General features: G+C 40.4%; 1 protein-coding gene across 20 annotated transcripts in view; it reads left to right on the top strand.

The window, feature by feature from the left end:
- Osbpl9 (oxysterol binding protein-like 9) overlaps positions 1-25,912 on the top strand; it is a 141,128-nt gene that overhangs the window by 89,619 nt on the left and 25,597 nt on the right. For 7 of the 20 annotated variants that reach the window (NM_133885.4, NM_001355191.1, NM_001134791.2 and 4 more), the window contains 5 exons: positions 10,062-10,157; positions 11,491-11,538; positions 12,704-12,733; positions 14,101-14,151; positions 25,169-25,259. In NM_133885.4, coding sequence (NP_598646.4) covers positions 10,062-10,157; positions 11,491-11,538; positions 12,704-12,733; positions 14,101-14,151; positions 25,169-25,259 — 316 coding nt within the window. Of the gene's footprint in view, positions 1-2,893; positions 2,966-4,704; positions 4,774-10,061; positions 10,158-11,490; positions 11,539-12,703; positions 12,734-14,100; positions 14,152-20,954; positions 20,994-25,168; positions 25,260-25,912 lie in introns of those variants that run through there. The other 13 variants (NM_001346502.2, NM_001355190.1, XM_030253063.1 and 10 more) reach the window with 6 other exon arrangements.

The following is a 25,912-nucleotide window of genomic DNA, read 5'->3' as shown; positions in this document are numbered from 1 at the left end:
TTGGCATCTCCAGGGTGTCCAGCACATAGTCACAGAAGATGCCCAATGAATAAATAATTACTGAAACAGGATTGTAAAGCCCAGAGTAGTACATGTAAAACTGTGCTCATGACAAGACTTGGCATGAGAGAATGAAATGTAGAAGGGCTAAGACAGTTGTCACGGCCTGGTCTGTGTTACACCACCATTTGTTGTGATAGCTTCTTCTCCTGTTACTTCTTTAGTATTAAAAAAAATCTCATTAATGTCAGATCTCAGTATTCATGTAGTCTTTAATAACTGAGCAAGGTATTGTTTCAAGGGAAGCTGATATAGAACTTGCAGGAACAACTTTATGTTTCAGTATTGTTAAATAAGCACACTTCAGGAATCCATAGTTAATATCTCCCACCACCCCTGCCTCCCTTCAACATTTTCCACAAACCAAGCACTAGCTTGGGGAACACAATAGAGAACAATTAATTCAGGTTATCTTGGTAGACTTCCAACTATTTAAGTTGGATAATTTTGTGTGTACTTTGAACAACTTTAGCAGAATTGTGTTTCCTTCCAGTGGGCATCCACTGGCAGCAGAAATCAGTTACCCAAAGACAGCTTTGGCAAACGCAATTCTTAGGGATGAGGCCAAAACAGTAATGGAATCTATCTTTTTAAAGGTGGCTTTGTTTTGTTTGGTCTGAGGTACAAGCCTTTGGTCTGAATAGTTTATCTTGCAGGTCTCTTGTGTGTTAATTTGCCAGCTTGTGGGCTGTACAGAGTTCAGGTCACATTAGAAGAGCATAGTGTGTTTGTTTAGAAAACATTTTATTTAGAAACACGTTGTTAGGAGAATTCTCAATTCTTGCTAAAATCCTCAGCTATGGACTTAGACAGTTAATGTCACTTTCTCCTGCTTATACACAGAGCATATTTCCAGGGAGTTTACCTAAAATGATTGCCTTTGGTAGATCTTTAAGAGTAGACTGAATGAAATGTTGATCCTCTGAGGCTGGGGAAGGGAAGAAGACTTTTCTGCTTCACAGTTCAGTCAAATGCTGAGTTAACGGGACCTGATTGATAACTGAGAGATGGCTCAGAGGGTGACACCTCTCCTGTGCAGCCTGATGACCTGAGTGGCATCCCTGGAACCCACACAAAGGTGGGGGACAGTGCGTCTACTCCGAGGAGTTGTCCTCTAACTTCCATATGCATTCTATGGCACCCCCCCCAAGATTAATAATAAGAAAATCAAACCCAAAAAACCCTGCAGGTTAATAAAAATGAATAATAAAACAAACAAACAGTAAAAGACCCCAGCTAATTCAGTTGTCTCTGAAGAAAAGCTTTGTTTGCAAACACCTCATGGTCAGAAAACATCAGATAGTCTTATTTTGTTCTTTCCAAGTTTGCTTTGATAGATGTTGAGTGATGAGCATGCTCGCAGGAAGGTGTAGGGCCTTCATTGTCTTGCTTTGTTGTTTGTTAAGGGGCGCATTTTTTCCAATATGACAGCAGGGGCTGTTTTCAGGGCTTTTGTGCTGACTGGTGCTTAACATTTAAGTGATATTACAAATTTGGCTATGATTTATTTTTCTTGGAACAGGGTATGAGTTTCAGAAATACCCAAGCAATGCCAAGTTTTGTTTTGTTTTGGGGCATAATTTAGTATTTTATAGATAATCTTGAATAATACTGGTGACTTTGCATATAAAACTTTGAAAAATATGTGTAAGTTATGATTTCTGAAAATTTTACATTTTTATAAAATAAATACTTAGAAAAATTAAATATGTCAAACTAAAGCTCTAAGAGTCTCTTTTGATTTCCTTCTTTCCTCTAATAGGATATCATGGGTTCTTTCCCCCTTGTGTTTGATTTCAGGGAATTGGGGTGGCAGGGGTGGGGGGGGAGATAGATACATACAGACACGGCGGGGGCGGGGAGGAGCGCAGGGCAGACCTTTTTAAAACATAGCTTACAGCCTTATAGAGGATAATGGTTAGGCACACCTCTATTCCCAGCACTTTGGAAGCAGAGGCAAGGATATCTATCTATCTCTGTGAGTTCGAGGCCAGCTTGATCTGAGTGAGTTCTAGGGTAGCCAGAACTGTACAGTTGAGACCCTGTCTCCAAAACAAAACAAATACAGCTTACAATGTGAAACTAAAATGACGTATAAAATATGCAGTTCTTATACCATTCACGTCTGTGAGGTAAGTTTCAGTGGTGACTGTTTTATGAATGCCTGTAAACTCGTGTTTCTGTGAGTTTTAATTTTTTTTAAAAGTAATTTGCTACATCTGAATCTTCTGAGGCAACTTTACACATCTTTCATAAATTACATGTGTTACAAAAGGTTGATGAAGAAAATAACCATATCGTCTATGCTAGTGCACTTCTGAGAATGATGGATAATTTTGCAAGATAGCAGGCAAAGAGGCTTCCCCAGGCAAATGCAGCTCTAGGGCTGTTCTGTTTGTAAACTTCAGTCTTTTGTTCATGTACTCTAGCTGCTTTTTATGTAGTTTTACTGAAGAAATTGGGAGAATTTTTTGATAAAAGTTATGTTATTTTTAATAGGGAAAATCCTTATGCCCCAAACTTAAGTCGTTTTATTTTTAAAAACCATATAACATTATGGAGTCTGTATTTATATTTTGTTCTGACAGTGAAAGGGCGCGTAGAGTTTTATCATGAGCATTTATCCAGCGCGCCAAGTCGTGATTTTAGTGCGGGCATCTGTGCCTGATTGTTAATTCTGGATTGACCTGGCGAAGCTGCCCATTTCTGTCACGTCTGGGTGAGCAGTTTTGATTTTGTAGTTCATTTTTCCTTTAAAAACAAAACAAACGCTTAAACATTAAACTATTTTCTGCACAAATTTAAAACTAGAAACAGTTTTAGTGGCTGTTTGGAGTCATGTCTAACCATTACAACTGGGTGGAGGGGAAGCCTTCCTTACATTACTTGACTCCTGGTTACCAAGGTAATTTTTAGATATAACTTACATTTTGTGCTTTAGGTGAAATAACTAACAGTTTCCTGCACATCCTAGGTTCTTTCTTCTGTCTGTTTCTAGGCTGTATGTTGCTACCTTTTGTTTATTGCTTTTACAATTTTATATCATCCATTATCTTCTTCAGGGCTTCAGCTTACTGTTCTTTTTCTTTTCTAGAAGGAATGTTACACTTAATGAGTGCTTGTGTCTTTTTCTTGACCGTATATTCCCTAAGAAAAACCACATGTGGCTTACAGCATTAGTCATCAGCCTTCTATTTTCTGTCTTTAAAATCTGTCAAGTTGACTTACCTGTGAAGTACTACTGTGTGGACCTTGGGATTACAGAAGTGGATTCTGGTTCCCAAGGCTTCAGATCTAGAAAGGAAATTGAATAGCTACCATCAGATTACCTGCTCCATCTTGTTACTGAGGACGTGGGCAGGGCCAGCGCCTGTCCTGACCACACAGGCGGTCGGTCTGTCAGGATTCAGAGCATGCTCGGTCCTTAGTGCTGTTTACTCAGTCCCACTGCATCACCCCTCAGAGGACTTTCTGACTACAAGGTCAGTGTCCTCAGGCTGCAGGCTCTTTTCAAAAGTATGGTATTTGTAGGTTTCGAGGAGCTGGGGGAGAGGAAGCTGTAATCAGAATATGTTGTATAAAAAATTATATTTTCAATAAAAAAAGAAAAATTCTAGTGGAAGATCTGGGTGTTCAGTAGGCCCTTGTAAAATGGGTTCAGTGCCAGTCTATCTCACACTTTTTTCTTTCTTAATTTCTTTTTCTGGTTTCTTTTCTTTTAGACATGGTTTCACTTCATAGCTCAGGCTATCCTTGAACTTTCAGCTGTCCTCCTGCCTCAGCCTTCCAAGTGCTGGGATTCTAGGCCTGAGCTTACTTTATAACTATTTCAATGCCATAATGATGAAATGAAAAAGAATAAGTCTGTGTATAACAGACTTTATAGTGCTCTGAAATTTTTCCAATGTCTTATTAATGGTGAATCCATAGTGTTAGTATTGTTTATTTAGAATTATGAGAAAAGACCTTTTAGGGGATTCTTGGGATACACAGAAGTTTCTGGTAAGAAACTAAGAGCTACCAGGTGGATAAGAGAAGCTAATTTGAAATCATGTAGCTGTGGAAATATGCCTTCCAGAAAATACAGTGGAGAAAAAAGTTCAGCACTATGCTCAGTTAGTTTTATGAGTGTTTAAAAAATGTATTGTCTTGACTCCAGATGAATTGATAGTTGAATATTAAATCTATAGGGTTAAAAATACATAGAAATCCTTACCTTCAATACTCCTCAATAGCTCCGAGTCGTGAGCTGTAGCTGAAGCAGATGGACCATGAGGGCTATAAATGTTTCAGGGTGCGCAGTTAGCCAAGGATAGCATTAGTGCTCTTCACATAGAGTCATGGGCGTGAGAAAATTACTAAGTTGTTTCTTTGTATACTTTTTTGTTTATATAAGCTTTTAAGTCATCTAATAGGAAGGCAAAATAGTGTCATTTCTCTAAGAGCTTAATATGCTAGCTTAGTTTTCTAAGAAACAGAAAGGCCAGGAATTTTGGCATACTGTTTGTTTTTAACTTGTCACTTGCTCACGTCCTTATTTCCCCTGTGTAGTTACAGGTTTCCTCTTAGTCCTTTGCTTGATTATTGATACCACACTTGCAGCATGGTAACTTTCTACTCTCTCTCTTCTTACCTTTATGGAAGATCAGTACCACACTTGCTTTTTTCCAGTCTTCTGGTATCTCTCCAGTTCTTGAATTTTCAAAAATAATTGTAAGTGATTAAATCGTAAGTATTCCCTCTGCTTCTTTGATTGGGTGAGAGGTCATCGCAAATGTGTCATGCTCCAGTTATTAACATAGACTTTGCAGGTGCCTTTATGTTAATTAAATTGCATTTGCATAAAATTTCATTAATTTTAAGGTATTTGTTTTGCTAATTAAAATGCCAATATTCTTACTTACTTTTATTAGGTGGGTTTTTCTTTGTTAAAATTTTAACCTGTTTTTCCCCTTTGTAGTTTTACTACTAATGATGTTCTCTATTATTTTAAACTTTCTAGGAAGACTTATATGAACAATTTATTTCAAATACATACATATATAGATAGATAGATATGTATTTGAAACATTTTTTTAAAAGATTTACTTATTTTATGTATGTGAGTAAACTGTCGCTCTCTTCAAACACACCAGAAGAGGGCATTGGATGCCATTACAGATGGTTGTGAGCCACCATGTGGTTGCTGGGAATTGAACTCAGGACCTTGGAAGAGCAGCCAGTGCTCTTAACCACTGAGCCATCTCTCCAGCCCTAAACAAATTGTTTTGAGGAAGGAACTAATGTAGCTCAGGCTAGCTTTGAACTTGTGAACCTCCTGCCTCCACCTAACAGATGCTGGGATTCTAGGCTTCCCTTTCTTTTGTGGGGAGAACATATTTTTTATTGTATACTATTTTGTACTGTTTAAAAAAAATACTGCATATAGCAAACTGTCTGTCATTGTTTTGAGTTTGTGTTACTACTCGGTCTTCCTTTTAGTCCTCTCTCAGTTCCAGCTACCCAGAAGCTCCTTTCGTTCTTTCCTTGTTTGTTTGTTTTTCGAGACACGGTTTCTCTGTGAAGCCCTGCCTGTCCTGGAACTCAGTCTGTAGACAAGGCTGGCTTCAAACCAGAGATCCACCTGTCTCTGCCTCCTAAATGCTGGGATTAAACTGGAATTAAAGGCTACCCATAAGTTTCTTAATTATTGATTCTGGGAAGAAGACCTTAAGTCACCTTTGGTCACTTTGACCCTTGCTATTAGTCTGTCACTGTCAGCAGGAGTTATTTTAAAAGCTTCTACTGCCTGCTTCAAAAGTCTTACTAGGAAAGTAGCCAAAGCAAGTTATGATTTGCATGTACCTTGGGATTTAAGGGCACCCCTTACAGTGTTCTTTTTAATGGGAGTGGAACATTTTGTTCTCTGTTTCATGTCCCACCTAGAATCATTAATAGGAAATTGATTTAATTTGCCAACATGTTAGCTTTTAGGTGTCTTCTAAGAATATTAAGCTAGTCCTGTATTTTACAAATTAGAAAATACTGATTCAATTTTCTTATTATATCATAAACCATTTTGTATTTGTTTCTCTGTAACTGCTTTTAAACTTTTTAAAAATGTGTTTTAGTGTTTTGAGAGAGTCTTGACTGCCCAGAATTCTTAATCTTCCCTCTACGTGCTAGGATTATGAGTGTTTAGTTAAAACATAAAGTGAATTCCTGTACACACTGACATGTAATGAACTGTAATGAACATCAGCATAGTGAGCCAGAGAGCAGAGGCCCTGACTACCGCACTGCAGTATGGTCACTTCAGTTACTGCTGAAGGACCTGACAAGAGAAGAAAGGAAAGGGGGGAGAGAATGGAAGTACAGAGATTGCAGGCACATGGGTAGCAGCAGCTGACAGCTGGTACAACTGGTGCCACATGCATGCAGCTGGCACTGAGACAGCCCTGGAGGGTGCTAGTGAGTGAATGGCACAGTTCCTGTCTTCTCTGTCTTTCTTCAGAGAAGTCAGACAGTAACGTGTACAGTGTTAGATAGGGCAAGTGCAGAGTACTACCGAATGCATCTATGTGACTCCTACACTGCTCTCTAGAAGGGTGAAATCAGTTTTTCAGAGTCTGCCCTGTTTCCTTTCCTTTCAAAGGAAGATAGACCATACTCTGCTTGGGAACAATGTATATTCTTAGTCTTGTTTAAAAAGAAGTCTCTAGGACCAGCAGGATGGCCACTGATGCAAAACCTGATGATCTGATTTAAATTCCCAGAATCTACATGAAGGAGAACAAAACTGACTCCCGGAGGCTGCTTTCTGACCACACACGTGTAGTGGGGTGTGTGTGTGTGTACATATAAATGCTCAATAAATACAAGTTTTTTTAAAAAATTTACTAACAAAGGACCAGTATGAATAAGTCTAATGCCTCACTGTTCTAATGTTGGCTAGAAAGAAGAACAGGTATATAGTGCAGTTTTTAGTGTCTGTGTGTGCATGTGCACATAAACTTGCTGATTCATATGCATACAGTGCCTGGGGAGGCCAGAAAAGGGCACAGAATCACCAGGAACTGAAGTTTGTGGGGAGCAGCTGGCACTCTGAGCCACTGAGCCATCTCTTCAACTTTTTTTTTTTTAAATAAAAATTCAGCAGGTTTTATCTCTTGCCATTCATGAGATACTCAAGGAGAGACAAGATGACTCAGAGACTGGGAAGATAGAGTCAGTGACTGAGAGTGAAACTAGTGGTAATTTTAGTGCATTCTTAGTCAATTTAAGAACAGTGTTATTACTGTCACCTGTTCATGCTATTGATGAATTTGTAAACATTATTCCATTGGTGGTAGATGAGTTGACTGTAGAGGGCCTTTAAAGCACATCTGCAAACTTTTGGATTGATGTGCAGGGGAAGTCAGGCCAGTTCTGTGATTTTAGGCTGATGAATTCCATTATAAACCTCCTATAAGCATTCCAAAAAGAAAACTGCATCAGTGAGATGTGTGTGGTGAGGTTGTGAAGCTCAGTTGGTTCTGCTGGGAAAGGGAAGTCGTGGAAGGGTATCGGGGGCTGGGAGGACAGTGCATGGGACTCAGCTGGGAAACAACTAAGGGTGGTTTCTGAAGAACTGAGGGAGGGTTCAGACTTGAAGTTTAAATATTGTTTCTCTTCTGTAGCAGAATTTTATTGATTTGTTTAAAAGATTCTGTTAATTAATTGTTGACAGAATTCTAAGAACTCTAAATGAATTTAGAAGAGGAAATTTTTTTAAAGACCACTTTTCCTCCTCTTGTGGCAGATTCTTCAGTTTACTCTTGATTGTGCAGTTGTTCTTTCAAACTGCTGAGTAAGAATCGTGTATTTACCTGATGCTAACTGGGTCCTGATTGTTACATTATTGCTAATTACGCCATTATATTCTTGAAACAAAACAAAACCCAAGCCAGGCCTCCTCCTCATTCTCAGGTGTATAAGTTAGCAGGAGCTCATCCTCCTGTGAAGGGTGATGTGTGAACGCCACTCTGCTCAGCAAACAGTTGTAGTTCTCTGGATAGCTTTAAAAATGGAAGCGTTTAGCCTGGTGGAGGTGGTCCAAGATGTTTAATCCCAGCATTTGGGAGGCGGTTGCAGGCAGGTCTCCTGTGAGTTCGAGGCCAGCCTGGTCTACATAGCTAGTTTCAGGGCAGTCAGGATTGCATAGTGAGACCTTGGCTTAAAACAAACAAAACCTAAAAGAATGGTTTTTACCATGAATTTTTTTATCTGGATTATGAATACATTGATTATAATTTTTCTCAAATGTTTTATATATATGTAAATTATTAGGAAGGGATTTTTATTTTTTTCAGGCAGTTTCTTTATTTGCATATAAAAAGCAAGCAAGGCAAGATTTATCAGCTTTAAATTTGAAAAAGAAAACAATTACAAGATAAATTGGCTTTTCTTACCATAACAGATGTAATTTTTAAAATTTTTTACATTTTGTGTCAGAATTTTAATTTTAGTTGAGGAGGACAGCAGTAAATAGTAACAGTGTGCTAGTGTTTTAGTAGATGGAGTGGCTGCTGCTGCTGCAAGAGGAGGAGGAGGAGGAAGAAGAGGAGGAAGAGGAGGTGGTGGTGGTGGTGGTAGTGGTGAAGGTGGTGGTAAGGAGACAGGCTCTGAGCTGAATTAGAACTAGGAAGCAGATTTGCCAGTCCTCAGTTGCCTGGGATTGTGAAATTGGGTTGTGTCCTGCTTTAACAATAATGAAGGTGTTCCGTGTGCCCAGACGGAATGTGGGATGATACCAAAGAAGCGTCTGTGTCAGCTCACTGGATGGTGAATATAAACATAAGCAGTTTGTGTTGGCCAAAGGCAGGGGAGACGGCCACAGCTGAGTTTGTTGAGACACACCCTCCATCGCTCCTTTAGTACAGTTTTGTGGTCGGGGGAGAGAAGTCTGCTGCTGGTAGGACAGCTGCGTGTGCCGGTAGACACCGAACACAGGCTGGCAAGGAGGAGTTCTTCATGGGCTTCATCTTTTACAACTAAGATTTGTTGTTTGGTCAGAGATGATTAAAAACTCAAAATTTCTTTTGATGGGAATCAAAACAGGAGGCTTAAGGTCTTTTGGGAACTTATAGATATACAAAAAGCAGGATATGCCATTGATGAACTTTTAAAGTGAGAGAGAGATGGGGCCTCTAAATAAATAAACATTTACACCCTGTCCAGAGTGTAGTGTTCATGCCAAGGATGACAGCAAATAGGAAACTTGATGAGGTAAGGAGGAACTTGAGAAGGATGCAGTTAGAAAGGGCTGTGAGGATGTTTAGTTGTGAGTTCATGATTCTCTGGTTGTAGTCTCCCTGGTGCTAGGATTGTTGATGTCTGCCACTGGGCTCAGCTCTTTTAAAGTTTTTTTGTTTTTGTTTGTTTGTTTTAATAAGGGAAAAAGAGGGTGGGAAACTTGTGAGCTGATGGAGTGGATTTGGAATATATGGGCCAGTGAGTTAGCTCAGTGGGCTAAGGCAGTTGCTGCAAAGCCTGAGTTGAGGTCCCAGGACCTGCCTTTTGGAAGGAGCCAACTGATTGCCATAGCTGTCATCTGACTTCCACAGGATCGAACCCCTCCACCCCCAACAATAAACACATGTAATTAAAAAAGAAAAGAAAAAAGAACAGGAGGTTAACATTCTGGGACAAAAAAGATTGGGGGAACGTGGGAAATGGCCTAAGGGTTTTATATCTTTTAGATGACTGACTGTGGTTCTGTTGGAAAGTGGAGGCAGTCGTGTGGCTTTGTGGTAACTGAGGGCCAGGGAACCCTTTCCTTTGAGCAGCAGCTACATGTGTAACTGCTGAGAGAGCTTGCGGCTGATGACGGAGGTTGATGCAGCACTTTTCCTGGAAATTTTAGTTAACTTACACAAATGTGCTTGCGTACATACACTGTTTTGAAAGTGGAAAGTACTCATTTTTGTTATAATACTGTGCTGCTGGTGCACTGACAGATTATTCACTTCATTTTTCTCTAGGGTTTGGATTCAGGATTCATCCCCAGTGTCCAAGACTTTGATAAGAAACTTACCGAGGCTGACGCGTACCTGCAGATCTTGATAGAACAATTAAAGGTATGGCACGGTGTTCTGATGTGCAGTAGTAAATGTTACTAACAGACAGAAGAAGTTACTTGATGGCAATTTACATCCTTCCAGCGACTTCAGCAGTTTCTAAAGTTGATTCTTTAAAAGATATTTTTCTCTAATTGTATTGATAAAATTTATGATCTGTACTTTTGATTATTGAGGGAAAAGCTAAAAAGGATATTGTAAAGCCTTGGGTTCACTCTTCCTTTCCTCTTTGTCCCATTTAATTAAAATGATAGGTCATGGGAAGAGAAAGAAATCTTCATTAACTTAAGGAGACAAAGCAGAAAAAACTCTGGAGTTTAAACAGATACTTTAGGCTACTGATACTCTTGTATGGCTAGTATCCCCAGTCCTTGGAAGATCACCTGTTTGAGGCTAAGTGTATAGTCCACTACATAATTCCTGCCAGCCTAGGCTACAGAATAAGACCCTATTTTCAAAATTAAAAAATCTTAGCTGGGCGTGGTGGCGCACGCCTTTAATCCCAGCACTCGGGAGGCAGAGGCAGGCGGATTTCTGAGTTCGAGGCCAGCCTGGTCTACAAAGTGAGTTCCAGGACAGCCAGGACTATACAGAGAAATCCTGTCTCAAAAAAAAAAAAAAAAAATCTTATTGGAAGTGCTAGGGAGAAGGCTCCATTGATATGTAAACATGAAGGTCTGAGTTGGTTTTCCAGCACTCGTGTCAAAACTGGGCACAGCAGTACATGGCTGTAACCCCTTCCTAACACACACACACACTCACATACATGCATGCTGTACACATTTTTTAAAAAGTTCAAAAAGTCGTGGCTTTAAAGATAGATGGCTCTGACAGTAAAATCACTTGGAAAGAAAGAGGCCTAGCACCTGTGTAACAAGGCAGGCATTGCTATACACGCCTATAACCACTTCACTGCAGGACCGAGACGGGCAGGTCCTGGGAGCTTGCCGGCCAGCCAGCCTACCTATAACAGGCTCAGTGAGAGTTCCTGTGTCACAAAGTGGAGAGTGGTAGAGGAAGACACTGATCTCCTCCTCCAGCCTTCACATGTGCACACACATGCACATGCATTGCAAACATAAACAAAAATTACCTTTTTGGGCTGCCATCCTACCTACCTTACCATTTAGTAGCGTTATCATTAGCAGGTCACACTCATTCACACAGAAAAGTGATTTGATCTAGAGCTTGAAAATAAAATTATGCTGTGTTAAAAATGTATATGTTAGCCACAGCAGAGATGTTAGAAACTGAGGTTTACTTTTCTGTTCAGTAAATGTTCACAGTGGAATAAAATATCTTTCTACTAAAATGTCTTTTTCATATCCTGTAGCTTTTTGATGACAAGCTTCAAAATTGTAAAGATGATGAACAGAGAAAGGTAACTTCTACAACCATAATTTTACTTAATTTTTTAAAATTCAAAAGTCTTTTTGGAAAGGTACTGGAAGTCCATCAGTATTTTATTTTAATAATATTGTCGGAGCCTCGGGACCTAAGGTGTGCTTCAAATCCCTGCTCTGGGAGAGTGAGGCAGGAAGATCAGGAGTTCATGGCGGGCTTGAACTACCTAGCAGGATTCTATAGAAGATGAAGCAAAATGGATGAGGCATGGAGGCACGTGTCTTTAACCCTGACACGTGAAGCTTTGTGACCTTAGGCCCCCATCTCAAAACAATCAGAGTTCAAACCTACCAAACCCAAACCAATATTACTGTTCTACTATGTACTACTGAGATGTACTCTCAAGTGGTGTTATCTAGCAAATTCTCATTTACAGTGTGGTAATTCAATAAAAGGATAATATACAGGTTTTAATATAAATCTGTTTTTACAAGTATTAGATATCTGGGAGTAAGTTCTTCTCTATATGTGGTGTATTGAAGATAGAGGGTTATTAAATTTCCAGGCTCACACCACTAATCTCAGCACTCAGGAGGCAGAGGCAGGAGGACCACTGAGTCCAGGCCAGCCTGGTCTACAGAGTTTGTTTCAGGCCACTCAGAGCTACACAAGGAGACCCTGTCTCAAAATACAAAAACAAACAGAAAGCAGGTAGAAGTTACCAAGCTTCCATGTAGTGACTGTAGGAAGAGGATGCGCAGCGGGCATCAAGAGCAGCCTCCTGCTTCTGTCAGTTCCCAGGGTTCTGTGGGTATTTATAGCTGCCATATCTTTTTTGCCCAGTTCCTGGTGCAGATTTTTTTTATTCTTATTGATGTTTTACTTTAGGGAAGGTGGTTTATTTTTAAATCATTAAGTCTGTAATAAATATAAAATCTGTTTTTAGGAAAGGTGTAAGAATGTTTTATACTTTCTTATAAGTCTTGAATTGCATAGATTTTATGAGTGTTTATCCATAAACTATATGGAATTTTAAATTTAAATAATGGATTTAGATTAAAAACAAAAAGTATTCCTTCCTAGCTTAGTTTTACTGACTTAGAATAGTATAAGTAAAATAATATTTTAAATGTCTAATTCCTAAAAACAACAGTACTTCTTTTTGATTCTCATTATTTTTATTTAAAACTTACTTTTCACAGAAAGTTGAAACTCTCAAAGACACAACAAATGTAAGTTATATATTAAACTCTGATGTCAAATTAGAAGCTTCTTTTAAATGTCTCTTTTTTTAACCTACTGCTGTCAACTAAGAGCAACCAATGTCTCAATTGTTATGGATTTTTATGAGGGTATTTAAGAATTGTGCCAAGGATTTATTATCCCTGTGGTTGAATTGACTATGTCTGCCATCTTATTTGTTTCTGCTCTTACTTCTGTGGTATCTTGGAACAAAAGTGTCTTCCATGTATGGGTATAAGCTATGATATCTGTAATAAAAGCAGTGGGTGCTGGAGGCAGAAGGATTAGGAGGTAAAGGCCAGCTTCAGCTACATAGAGAGTCTCAAGCCAGCCAGTGTCATGCTGGAGCATTTTTGAGACCTTGTCTCAACAACAACAAGAAAGAGGAAGAAAGGAAAGGAGGAAGGAAGGACAGACACAGACAGACAGACAAAAGAAAGGGAAAACAAAAAGGATGGTATAGGTTCACAGTTCCATATCCGAGATACTGCGTTAGAAGTATCTCTAACAGATCAGTTGCAGACATAAGATGCATGCAGGAGAGGAACTCGGTTCTAAATACAAAATTCATCTGTTTCTTAAATACCTTACCATGCAGTTTATGCCTGCGTTTTGACTCAGTGACTGAAATTGGGACATGGGACTTGGAGGGTTAGAGACATACCTGTATACACGCTCACCTTTTTTTTTTTTTTTTTTTTTTTATATTTAAAGTCTTTTATTCTGAGTTCTTTAAAAAACAAAACCAAAATAGCTGGAAAAATTGATGGGGCAAGGCTTCAGGCTGCGCCAGGGGTCCAGGGTGTGGGATGAACCACACCCTGCTGGCTCTGCAGATAATGTGGAGATACAGGATGATTCAAGCTCCCTTAATTCACTGCCCTTTGGTGTTATCTAGTAGACTACTAATGATATCTGTATCTTGATAAAAGAAGTTTTAAATACTTTTAAAAGTATTTTTTAAAAAGTATTTTAAAATATGGAAAACTATTTTAGATCTATATGTTATGACCAGATGATCCCGTATTCTCTGTCCTGGTCTGGCTGGAATTAATAATTGGGTTGCTGCTATTGATATAAAGAATTGAAGTCTAATCAGGCTAACATATCTTTCTCTTTGAGAGAATATTTAGTATAAATCAATGGGATGTTCCTTAACAAATCGTAGAATTGGTAATAAATAATTTCTTGTCACACTGTCAGCAAATTAGAACTCACCAGACACACAGAAGAGAGTATTTAATATGTAGACTTCACTCCTTTGTATATTTGAACGGATTTTTAAAATTTATAAGCTCTAGTAGTATATAACTTTTATTTTCAGCAAGACTCTAAAATCAGTGTTTTGTCTTTATAGAGCATGGTAGAATCAATTAAACACTGCATTGTGTTGCTACAGATTGCTAAAGTAAGTAAATTTTACATTTTATTACCTTACAAAGTTTATGATTTTAAAAATTGTATTAATTTTTTTTAGTAAACAGAAACCTCAGTTCTGAGACAGTTCTGCAACCTTGCCTGTCCGCGTAACTAAGTTGTGGGATGCATTTTATTGAACAGCTAGTACATTACATACGGTTTCCGTGCTCTGGTAATCGTTTCTCTAGTGACTGGGAAGGCAGAGCTCACCCTTTCCTCTTCCCCGTGACTGCAGCTTACATGTCTCACATACTTTTTTCTTAGAAATCAGGAATTAAGCTTTAGCACAGTTATTTTTCTTATGCATAGTAAAGAGTATAATAGAGATATTTTTGAAGTTTGTGTTTGACACAGGTTTTTGTTTGTTTTTGAGGAATATACTGAAGTACATTGTTGAACCACTCGTTAATTATTGTTATTCAGACAAAATGGAGAGTGAATTGTTGTGGCTAAAAATAGTAATGTATATCTACTTTTTGGGAAGCTTTTTGGTATACTGAAATATATAGGCCTGGAATTTTCAGAAAGTGAAATGCACTGAGAATAAGCACTTGGTAAAACTCCTTGTGCCCACCTCTGTATTTGACGTCTGTGCAGCTGCCTCAGCTAGTTGTAGAAGCAGGCAGGGAGGCAGCACAGCAGGCAGGCTTGAGACTATTTGATGGCCTGTTTTGACAACAAAAGAAAACTGGGTTTTGTTTGCCCAGTTACAAAATTTCTTTTTTACCTCACATTGCTGGAGACACAGCCTAGGACACATTTGGAGGCATGAAATTCAGGCTAAGTGTTTGGTTTAGTTTTTCTTGGATCTGAGTTCACATGACTGCATTGAAGGGCACTCGCAGATTTGGAGGGGTGGGAGAGCAATTTCACATTCATCAAAAACTGTATCTAGTGTGGTGCTGGAGGAACAATTTAGATTTGTGGGCCAGTTTGGGTAGTCTCAAAGTCATTTAGAACTTCAGATAGCTGAAACTTTGTGTCTAGGCATCTCCTGTCTCAGTGTCACATGCCTTAGCCAAGAAACATCTTTTAAGTTTATTACATGAAGTTAAATGTCCTGTGTGTGCAGCAGTCAGAGGCCAGCCTGTGGGAGTTGATTCTCTGGCATTCTGTCTTCTATTATGTGGGGTTCTGGTCGTCCTTTACCTGCTGACCCTCATCGAGAATGTTTTTGGTGTTCTCTGACTTTGAACTGTATTACAGTTCTAATTACTCAGTTTCTTTCCCACCATTTCCCGTAATTATAATTTTGGTCCAGGTTGGCAGGTTTACTTTCAGGGCATTTCAGAATGAGTGACTTTCTCCTTATCAGTTCCAGAAGAAAGTTTTATGTTGCTAACACTTTTTGTTTTTGTACAAGCAGAATTGCAAACCTGTTGGCACCCTGTATGGCTGCATGTTGAAGCTTAATGTCAGTGTAAATCAGTTGCCTGCTCACACCCTTGCCTTTCGTTCACATGTGGAGATGACTGCCTGGCATAGAGCCGCCTGTCTCATCTCCTGCCCCTGCTTGATCATACTGTTTCATAGCTGGGGCCTGTGTTGTCTTTGTTTTTCTCTTCAGAGGAGGCCAGCTTTCCTCTCAGTTTCAGGAAACTTTGCTTCTGTTGAGTGGCTCCTCTCACAGGGTAGTCTCATTTCAACTTCATTCAGATTTCTGCCACACAAAATGTCTTGACTATCTGTATCACAGTAGTTTGTTTTTCTTCATATCTCTGTGTCACTGCCAAGCCTGCATGATGCGCTGTGCTTACTCACACTGACTGTGTTGAGCCGCTTGTCTCCTTGAATATGCAGTGGTCTTTATCCACTCAGACTTTGATAGCAGAACATCATAGAAATTGGATTAATTCTGGCATTCAGGAATAGTGCTCTTCCCTTTTCAGTGGCTGGAGAGGGATCCCTTCTCGGCCTCGAGGCCCTCGCTCTCTGCCTTGAGCCTTGTCTCACAACCTTTCTGTGGTTGTGTGTATAGAGGAAAAGGTTCTCTGGTCCTGTTTTTGGCTTGCTTGGTTTTGTCGCTTACATTTGTGTCCGTGTTGCCCTTGATTGATGTTTGCTGCAGGAGGAGGAAAGGGTCCAGATCTTATTTCTTATGGGATTTTTCTTCTATCACTGAAACCCAGTTTTCTGAATGTCATGAAACTTGGAGTATATGTTAGAATTTACATACGTATATTATTATGTATAAGACATTTTCTCGTCAGAGCAGATGATCTCTTTAACCTTTTAAAAAATACGAATGGCTTAAAAATGCTGAAGTTTATAATTCTAGTCAAAAGTTCTCTCAGATCAGGAGGTGCTCATGCTTATTTATTTTGGTGGCATATTCCCAAATATTGGTTGTGCTTATGTATTTAAACAAGTGACAGCCCTTGGGCGTGTCACCATGTGCACACATGCTGTGCTTGAATTCAGTAGTCTCTGGTGCAGGAGTCCTTGATATTTTGCTTTAGAAAACCCTGATCAGCTCTCCAACATAATAGACCAGATAGCTATAGCTTATTATAGGCAATAAAGCATTTCAGAGGCTGTATGCTGTATACATTTCACCATACCTTAAAAGGCAAATGAGCTCTGATTATGAATATCCCATTAGATAGCATATATGAAAGAAACATTTTGATGGAAATTTTTGAATTGTAATTTAGGGTTTATTTGATCATACAAAACCCAGAAGTGCTAGATGTTAGAGTTAAGTAGTTGCTTGTTTTGAGGTAGGGTCACATGTAGCCCAGGCTATCCTCAGACTCAGCTGAGGATGAATTTGGTGACCTGTGTTCTACTTTGCCAGTGTTAGGGCTACAAGAGTAAGCAGACAAAAACTTTGTGCAGTGTTGAGAACCAAAACCGGATTTCTTGTAAAGCTTAGCTATGTCCCCAACCTCTGGTTTCTGTAGACGGAAGTGTATCAATGATAACAGTAATCTGTAACAAAGCACCTTAAAATAGTTAATGGTTTGTTCCTTATTCATCTATCCCTGTGCATGCAAGGGCCCACTCAGGTCAGAAGAGAGCATCAGATTCTCTGAAACTGGAGTTCTAGTGGGTGCTCAGCACTGAACCTGGGTCCTCTGGAACTGTAGCAAGTGCTCTTAAGCTGAGCCATCTCTCTACCTTGAAGATGGCTCACTTACATAGCTGTGAAGTTGTTGGGAGTAAAGTTCAGCTCCTCCCTGTATTGTTCTTTGTGGCTGCCTGGAACTCTTGAGAGTCTATAGGCTGCAAGAAGGCAAGGCGGGTTGTAGTGTTGGAAGTCATGTATTTAGTAAGGAGAGTCACAAAGGCCCACGTGAGTTCAGCAGTAGAGAGGATATATTTGCCTAACAGCAGAGCCATTCTTGGCACATTTGGCCTTCTATATTTCATATTCTTAATGTCAAAAGTTTGTAATCTGAGCAGGAAACCTGATTTTTCTTTCTCTATAGTTCTAAATGATTTCTATTTTTAATTTTCTGTATTAGCATTTCTGAGACTTTAGAGTGTCATCTGTGTAGTTTCCTCAGCTGTTGACCTAAAGGGGAAAATATCAATTTGAATTGTGTAGATACTAAATGTGGTTACTCTGAGAGAGCTGTAACAATATGTATCCTGGGCCAAGAGTTCCTAGAGCACAGCTGACTGGCTGGCTGGGAGAGAGCACAGCATTTGGTTGATGAGTACAACAACAAAGTCAGCAAAGGGAAAGGTACAGAAGCAGCTTCGAGGAAACGTCACATTTTCAAGAGTCACATTTTCAAGAGTTCTCCAGTGAAGCCCCATAGGATGTGCTCAGATCCTCCTGTGACAGATCCTTACCAAGCGTGAGAAACACTGTCTACAGGGAAGTTCATTAGAGACCCTGTGCTCCTTTTTTTACTAGAGGCTTGTCAGTAGACACTTCTACCATTCTAGACCATAAGTGAGATCATATTGTTTACACAAGCAGCTCAGTGAGCCTCTCTTTCCTGTTTGATGCTTTGGGCCCTCTTCATACCCTAGTCCTGAGATAACAGTGAGCCGTTTGTAGTGGCTTTTCCAAGAGCTGTCTTAGGTCAGCTGTACTAGCTGTTTTCTGCATATGCACTTAAACAAGAGCTTGCTGACAGGAGCCTGAAATAGCTGTCTCCTGAGAGGCTCTGCCAGTGCCTGACAAATACAGAGGTGGATGCTCTCAGCCATCCATCAGACTGAGCACAGGGTCCCCAATGGAGGAGCGAGAGAAAGGACCCAAGAAGCTGAAGGGGTTTGCAGCCCCCTAGGAGGAACAACAATGTGAACTATTCAGTACCCCCAGAGCTCCCAGGGACTAAACCACCAACCAGAGTGCACGTGGTGGGACTCATGGCTCCAGCTGCATATGAAGCAGAGGATGGCCTAGTTGATCATCAATGGGAGGAGAGGCCCTTGGTCCTGTGAAGGCTCAATGCCCCAGTGTGGGGGAATGCCAGGGCCAGGAAGCAGGAGTGGGTAGGCTGGTGAGCAGGGGGAGGGAGGGAGGGGGCTTTAGGAAAGGGGTAACATTTGAAATGTAAATAAAATATCTAATAAAAAAATAATGTCAGATATTAAAATTCTTCCTGATTGACACTGTAGATTTCTGAAAGTTCATATTAATAGGTAAATATTTAGGATATAATTTTTATGTTTAAAACAAAGACCAAAGGTTGGCTTCTTTCATTTGCATGTATTATCTGCATAATCCAAACTCTAGTAGTTATCCCAGGGCACTGGGCTATGCTTGCTACTGTGGAATTATTATGTTATCTGTCACACTACTGTGTACCTGGTTTCTCTTTGCATCGTTGTTTTGGAATGTCTCCCAGGTGTCTAGTGGAAAAAGTAAAGGCTATAGCTGTTACCGTATCCCATTCTGAGTCTCTCTGATGCCCTCCTTTGGTACTTCATGTCCTAGTTACAGTTTCTACTGCTGTGACAAACACCATGACCCAAGGCATCTTGGGAAGGAAAGGAGGGTTTGTTTCTCTCCATTGCTTGCCCAGCCTGCTTTATTACCACCCAGGACCACTTGCCCAGGTGGTACCACCTACGGCGAGCTACTCCCCCCCACCCCAGCCCCCCCCCCCCCGCCTTGCCCCCATCGGTCATTAATCAAGAATGTGCTCTGCAGACTCTCCTGCAGGCACTCTGATACAGACAACTTCTCAGTTGAGTCTCCTCTTCCCAGATACATCTAGGTTTGTGTCAGTCAGCAGAAGCCCTCCAGGACACTGTACTTACATTATGTACTTGAGTAAGACAAGGATTATATTCCTTTTATCTTAAAAACTTGGTTTTAGCAACAAGTTTGGTGGTATGCACACCTTTGATCTAACACTTAGGCTGTCTCTGTGAATCTGAGAACAGCCAGGTCTTGTTAGACAGAGAACCCCTGTCTCAAACAAACAAACAAACAAACTTGGTTTTGTATCCTTAAATACTTTCCTGTATTTTCTCATATCTTCATGAAAACTCTGAAATAAGGGGCTGGAGAGATGGTTCAGCAGTTAAGAGCACTGGCTGCTCTTCTAGAGGTCCTGAGTTCAATTCCCAGCAACCACATGGTTGCTCACAACCATCTATAGTGAGATCTGGTGTCCTCTTTTGGCCTGCATGCATGCAGAATTCTGTATGCATAATAAATAAATCTTTTCTAAAAAGTACATTAATTATATTACATAAGCTTAACTTTGAACATTTTTAGAGGTTTTTTTGTTTCCTCCAGTTTCTCTCAGTATGTTCTTCTTCCAGAGATCTCTGATGGCTTCCTAGATGGTACTAAACCAGGTGATGCTCTCTCATCCCTGCAGATGAGGCCATCCTGTGAGACTACTACACCGTTGATGTGTGTGTTGGGCAGAGCCTGAGAGAGGGCAAGTGGGAAGGAGGAGCCCAGAACAGAAGAGTCCAGGGTAGTTATCTAAGAGAGTGAATTGTGTGGGGCAGCGTTGATTGGGAGCTCACCTCTAGCACAGTATCAGTCCAGCGCTGACAGTCATGCTGCCTGTGGGCGTGGAGGTGGAGTTCACTTAGTAATGTATCTGCCACACATGCACCCATTCCTGGGGACCATCCCCAATTGCCTGTAAACCTGGTGTGGGAGTGTGAGCCTGTAATTGGATGTAGGAAGATCAAGAATTCAGGGTCATCGTTTTAGTCCAGCCTAGGACACATGAGGCCCTGTTTCAAAATCCAAACAAACAGGCCAAAAAACCCTGTAACCGAGTTATTGATAGAGTAGGTGGATTAACATACATGAACTACTTGCCAGGTAGTATTAGTTGTTACATCATCATCCCATGCATACAACTGTTCAGGTTATTGAGACAAAAATTAGAATGTATGATTCTGAAAAGCAGATATGTGAGTCCTGCTCATCGTTGATTTTTCAGATACTATTTTACATAATGGTCATACGTGTAAAGTGGAGTAGAATTAGGAATTGGGAAGAGTTGGCATAACTTATGTAAAATTGAAACTTAGAAAATTTGAGTCTTCATCCTTACTTCTATTAGCGTATCTGTAAGTAAGTAGGGTACCTCACTGAGCCTGTGTCGCGGTACTGTGGCCAAGGCCTCTGGAAGGGACTGTCAGAGGACTGTTCTTCCCTCCTGTTGGTTGTCTCACCATGGTAGAATTGTGTCTGGTTAAGAATGAGCGTACATGAAAGGGGGGGCTCCGTGGAAGCAGAGAAGTCAGGTTCTCACGTCGTTGCTTACCTAGTAAAAGAAGCTTTCTTGTTAGGAAAAGTACACACGCCGTGACTAAAATGTGAGAATGAAGTTAATATCTTTAACATTTTTCCTTAAGGACCAGAGTAATGCGGAGCAGCACGCAGATGGAATTATAGTAAGTCTAATGCAGTCTTTGCTCCTTTGCTCCTGCAGAGCCTTATAACCAGCCTGCCAGGAGCAGCCTGAGCCTGTTCACTTCTCAACGCAAACTCCTCTCTTCACATGCTCACTGCTTCTTGTTTTTATCTCGCAATCTTCCTTGAGCTCCTAACGTTGGCCATCTTTCAACAATCATTTGGAGGGGAAATGACAGTCTTAAAATTGTTCTAAGTATTGGTTCTGTGAATGAGTCACTTTGCATGTGTCAACTTGAAGGGTTAATTAACTTTCATGATGCGTCTCTCACTAAGCTGCATTGCTTATGAAACATTGTCTCAGATGAAAGGGGGAGTGTGTGCAATATCAGAACAGACCTTCATCTATTAAATGTTTGTATTTATATGTTCCCCTCTGTTTCCTGTTTGGACTTGTTATTAGTACCATGTTGCATAATGTATTCTTGGTAGGACACAGAACATGAATTCTTGCACATAGATATTTTTTCTTCAGCTTTTTACCTTTCAATTACTCTTTTTTTTTTTTTAGATTTTTTTAAAAGATTTATTTATTTATTATATGTAAGTACACTGTAGCTGTCTTCAGACACTCCAGAAGAGGGAGTCAGATCTCGTTACAGATGGTTGTGAGATACCATATGGTTGCTGGGATTTGAACTCCAGACCTTCGGAAGAGCAGTCGGGTGCTCTTACCCACTGAGCCATCTCACCAGCCCTCAATTACTCTTTAACATTTCATTTATAAATAAGAAAAATTTATGGCAAGATTTCTCAGCTGGTAATCAAAGATTTTAATGATTTATAGTTGGAAGGCTGGGAGCCTGCCCTGAAGGTATGAGGGCCAGAGTTTGGATTCACTACACCCGCCTGAAAGCCAGGGATGGTGGCATGCACCTATAGCCTTGCACTGGGAGTAGGGGAGAGGCCAAGTGAGAGAGGAAAGCAACCACTGTTGGCTTCTGGCCTCTGTGTACAGGAGCAGAGCATGCGCGCACAAACACACACACACACACACACACACAGATACTCACTATATATACACACATAAATAAGCCACAGGCTGTAGTTTAATAGTTGTACTGACCTGTGTTGACTAGTCCTAGAGTTGAGCTGTGGATGTCATTCCGTTGACAGTTCTTGCTTAGCAGGCATGGAGCCCTGGGTTTGATTTTATTTTTTCCCAGCAGCACATCAACTAGATGTATGGTGACACTTGTGATGCTAGCTCTCAGGAAGCAGAAGCAGGAGGATCAGGGGTTCATGAGTACAGTAGAGAGTCTGAGGGCAGCCCAGCCTACAAGAGATTTCTCTCAAGAGAGAAGCAGAAACTGTTCTTAAAACAGTAAGCAACCTCTTTATCCTGAAGCTCAGTGTCAACTCGGCTAAGACCCAGAGATGACATGTTAGAACCTTGACAACCTTATCGTGCCTGGGGGCGGGGCGGGGGGAGTGAGCTTGTTGACTTTATATCTAGTCACCGACTGAGACTCTTGAGTTACTCAGCTGCTCCAGTCTCAGTACTGACATGTGTAACAACCTGAAGGGTTTTTATGTCTGCATGTTGGTGTAAGGTACAGTAGGCACATTCATTAGCTATGCACTTTGTATATTTTATTTACACATTGCTTTGGCATGGATTTATTAATGTCCGAACAGATTACAGTTGAGGGTCACTTGTATAAACATCCTTCTAAAAGGAAGTTGTAGAATGACTTTTTTTTTTAGCTGAAATTGGTATCTTAAGATAAACATAGGCGGGGGCTGGAGAGATGACCCAGTGGTTAAGAGCACTGACTGCTCTTACAGAGATCCTGAGTTCAATTCCCAGCAACCACATGGTGGCTCACAGCCATCTGTAATGGGATTGGATGCCCTCTTCTGGTGTGTCTGAAGACAGCTACAGTGTACTCATATACATAAAATAAATAAATCTTAAAAAAAAAGATAAACATAGGCAAAACAAGAAAAGGTAAATTTTTAATCTATGTGCTATCAAAAAGGCAAAATTACAACAGACTTTATTATAGATCTAATTAGTTTATCTGTGATTCATAGACTTTGAAGTCTCTATTTAAGAAGGATGGGCTCTACAAGACAGTGTCAGAAATAGTGAGTTTTATAAGATGACAGGCACTGGACAACACTGATTACAACCTCTAGTTATTTTTTTCTTATAATCTGGATCAAAGCAGACCCAGGCAAGCTTGAATTTCCTCTGAAGAGGAGGAAGTGGCAGGTTTCAGCATCCGCCTGTTTCCTTGGCATTTCAGTTGGATCGGGTGGCACTGAGCCTGGCTGAGTCCATTTGGCCTTGCTCCATTTAAGGCCTCGTGCAAGGAGCTCAGTCCAAAATACCCACTTTTCCTATTTCTTAGAAATCCAGTTTATTTTTGTTTTTGTGGTACTGGGGATTGAGCCTAGGGCTTTGCATATCTAACAAGCTCCTTACCATCGAGCTGTGTTCCCCAGCCATCGTTTCTACCTGCTGCGCTCAGGACCGGATCTCACTTAAGTTGTGCTTGAACACAGTCTGTAAGCTCTTATAGGCCCTGAGCTTGGGATCCACCTGCCTCCATTTTCCAAGTAGCTGGGATTATAAGCTACTGCCAGTGGATTAGACTAAATTCCCATGATTTGTTTTGTAATGCAAAGAAGTTTAAAGGTTTTTGTAAAATTTGTTTATTTGACAAGCCCACTATTAGAATATTTCAATTGGAAGAAAGATTTCATCTAAAAAGTTGAATTCCAGTCCCTGATTCTAAAGGGTATTTCATTGACTCTTCAATGGGAAGGATAGTACATTTTCATTCATGTGGATCAGAGTTTTGGTGAAGGAAATTTTCCCTTGTTTAAGTCTTGGTTACTGTCCTGGGATGGAGCCTGGGCCTTACACGTGCTAGGCGAATACTCTACCACTCAGCTGCAACCCAGTCCTTTGTGCCACACCAGGAACTAATTCATTCTCAGAACAGCTGCAAGGCTCATTGGAGCTTCCTAAGTTACTAGAACGAATTCCAGACGTGAGCATAGAATCATAAGGTAGTGATCACAAGCCTTTAGTGTGGTGGTTCTCAACCTTCCTAATGCTGCAGCCCTTTAATGCAGTTCCTCGTGCTATGGCACCCAACCATGAATGGTAACTGTTTCTTGGAGATAGCCGTTTTTCAAGAGGTCATGAGTCACAGGTTGAGAACTGCTGCAGTAGAGGCTGTGTAATTCCAGCTCTTGTGTTTTATCTACGGGGAAAACTGAGGCCCAGAGAGGATGAGGGGCTTAAGGAGTTTAAGCAATTATTCAAGAAATTAGAGTTCCAGGTCTGTGTTTTAGTACATTCCCTAACTCACTGTACTGGAATTCTTGCTTGCTTATTAAGGATTCTTTTCATGGTGCCATTTGTCCTTCGGTTTCAGTTAATATCTATGGCAACTAGAATCAGAATTCGTATTTTCAAAATATTTAAGAAAATAAGATTGAGCAGCTTTTTAAAATAGGGAAAGGTTTTGTGCCTGAAAATAATTTAGACATTAAATGACAATACTAAAAAAGAGAAATCCCGTTACCATGCACAGACCCAGCGTGAGGGACATCATGCCGTCAGATTAATGTCTTGGTTTGGAATCAGAGAAATCTACATTCTTGTCCTTGCCCTAACATTGCTGTCACATGGCTGAGCACCCCGCCCTAGTATGTCCTCAATGAGGGCTTCAACATACCCAGTCCAAGGCAGCACATGGTGGAGTTTATAGCCAAGCGCCATAGTTAGACATGGTGTGTGGTGCCGTGTGCTGCTCAGTGCTGGGCAGGAGGTGAGGTTGGGCCAGTGCCGACCGTCGTTTGGTGACCGGTGCAGTGTTAGTAGGATGCCCTGGAGAGCTAAGAGTTGGGAGTGCGGAGTTGGACTGTGGTAGTTGTTTGGCTTTCTGACCTTGCAGGTTTCTCATTTAGCTTCCTGCTGTGACAGTGAGTCAGTCATTTTTCTTCCTGTCTGTGCTCTTTTGGGAGAAATTCTTACGCCTCTGTATAAAAAGATACATCTCCCCTTTGCACTTTGACCAATCACCTAATTACTATCCTGTGGATTGTGTTGTTGGAACTGTGGCATTTTATTTGTTTGGGTGGGTCAGCATGAAAGGACATCTAATTAAAAATAACTCTGCTGTGTTTCTTATCTCAGAGTACTATTAATCCTGTAGATGCAATATACCAGCCTAGTCCCTTGGAACCTGTGATCAGCACAATGCCTTCCCAGACTGCCTTACCTCCAGGTACAGTATTCGGAACCATATTTCACAGAGTAATAGATAAGAAAAACTTAATTTGATAATCACAGTAATCCTAGAGTTTCCATATATTTTGAAAATAATAGCAGTCACAAAGTAATATAGCTGGAAATGAGCTGGGAGAAGAAGAATGTATCTTTAGTGATGTTTTGAAGTAGAAGGAAGTAGTTTTGGTTTTCAGAGGTGGTAGACAGCATAGCAGTGAAGGTGCAGGTCTACTGGTAGGACTGAATTCTGTGACTCTGAATTCATAGACACCAAGAAAAATTGATACTGCTGACTTAGTTAAGTGTAACCCGGGAATATGTAAATGTGGGGTACTCTTTTTTAATTCTGAACAATATAAATATTTTACCACAGTGGATGTTAATGAGAAAGGGAATATGTGTGAAGTGTAAGATGCTACTAGTTGAGAGGAGAATAATTAGTACAATTTAAAGGAAATAAAATTAACGAAAGCCAGGTATATTGGCTCTTACCTGTGGTCTCAGCATGTAGGAACCTGAGGTAGGAGGATCCCCAAGAGTTGAAGCTAACCTGAGCTGAGTGAGATCTTTTCTCAAAAATCTGTTAGTTACACCATACGTCTCTGTGTTTTCGAATGATAGTAAGGCCAGAGATTATGCCACACATGAAGT

The sequence above is a fragment of the Mus musculus genome, chromosome 4 (genome assembly GCF_000001635.26).
Source record: "Mus musculus strain C57BL/6J chromosome 4, GRCm38.p6 C57BL/6J".
NCBI lineage: Eukaryota > Metazoa > Chordata > Mammalia > Rodentia > Muridae > Mus > Mus musculus.
The sequence above is the reverse complement of the archived record's forward strand: the minus strand, read 5'-3'. Positions and strand labels throughout refer to the sequence as shown.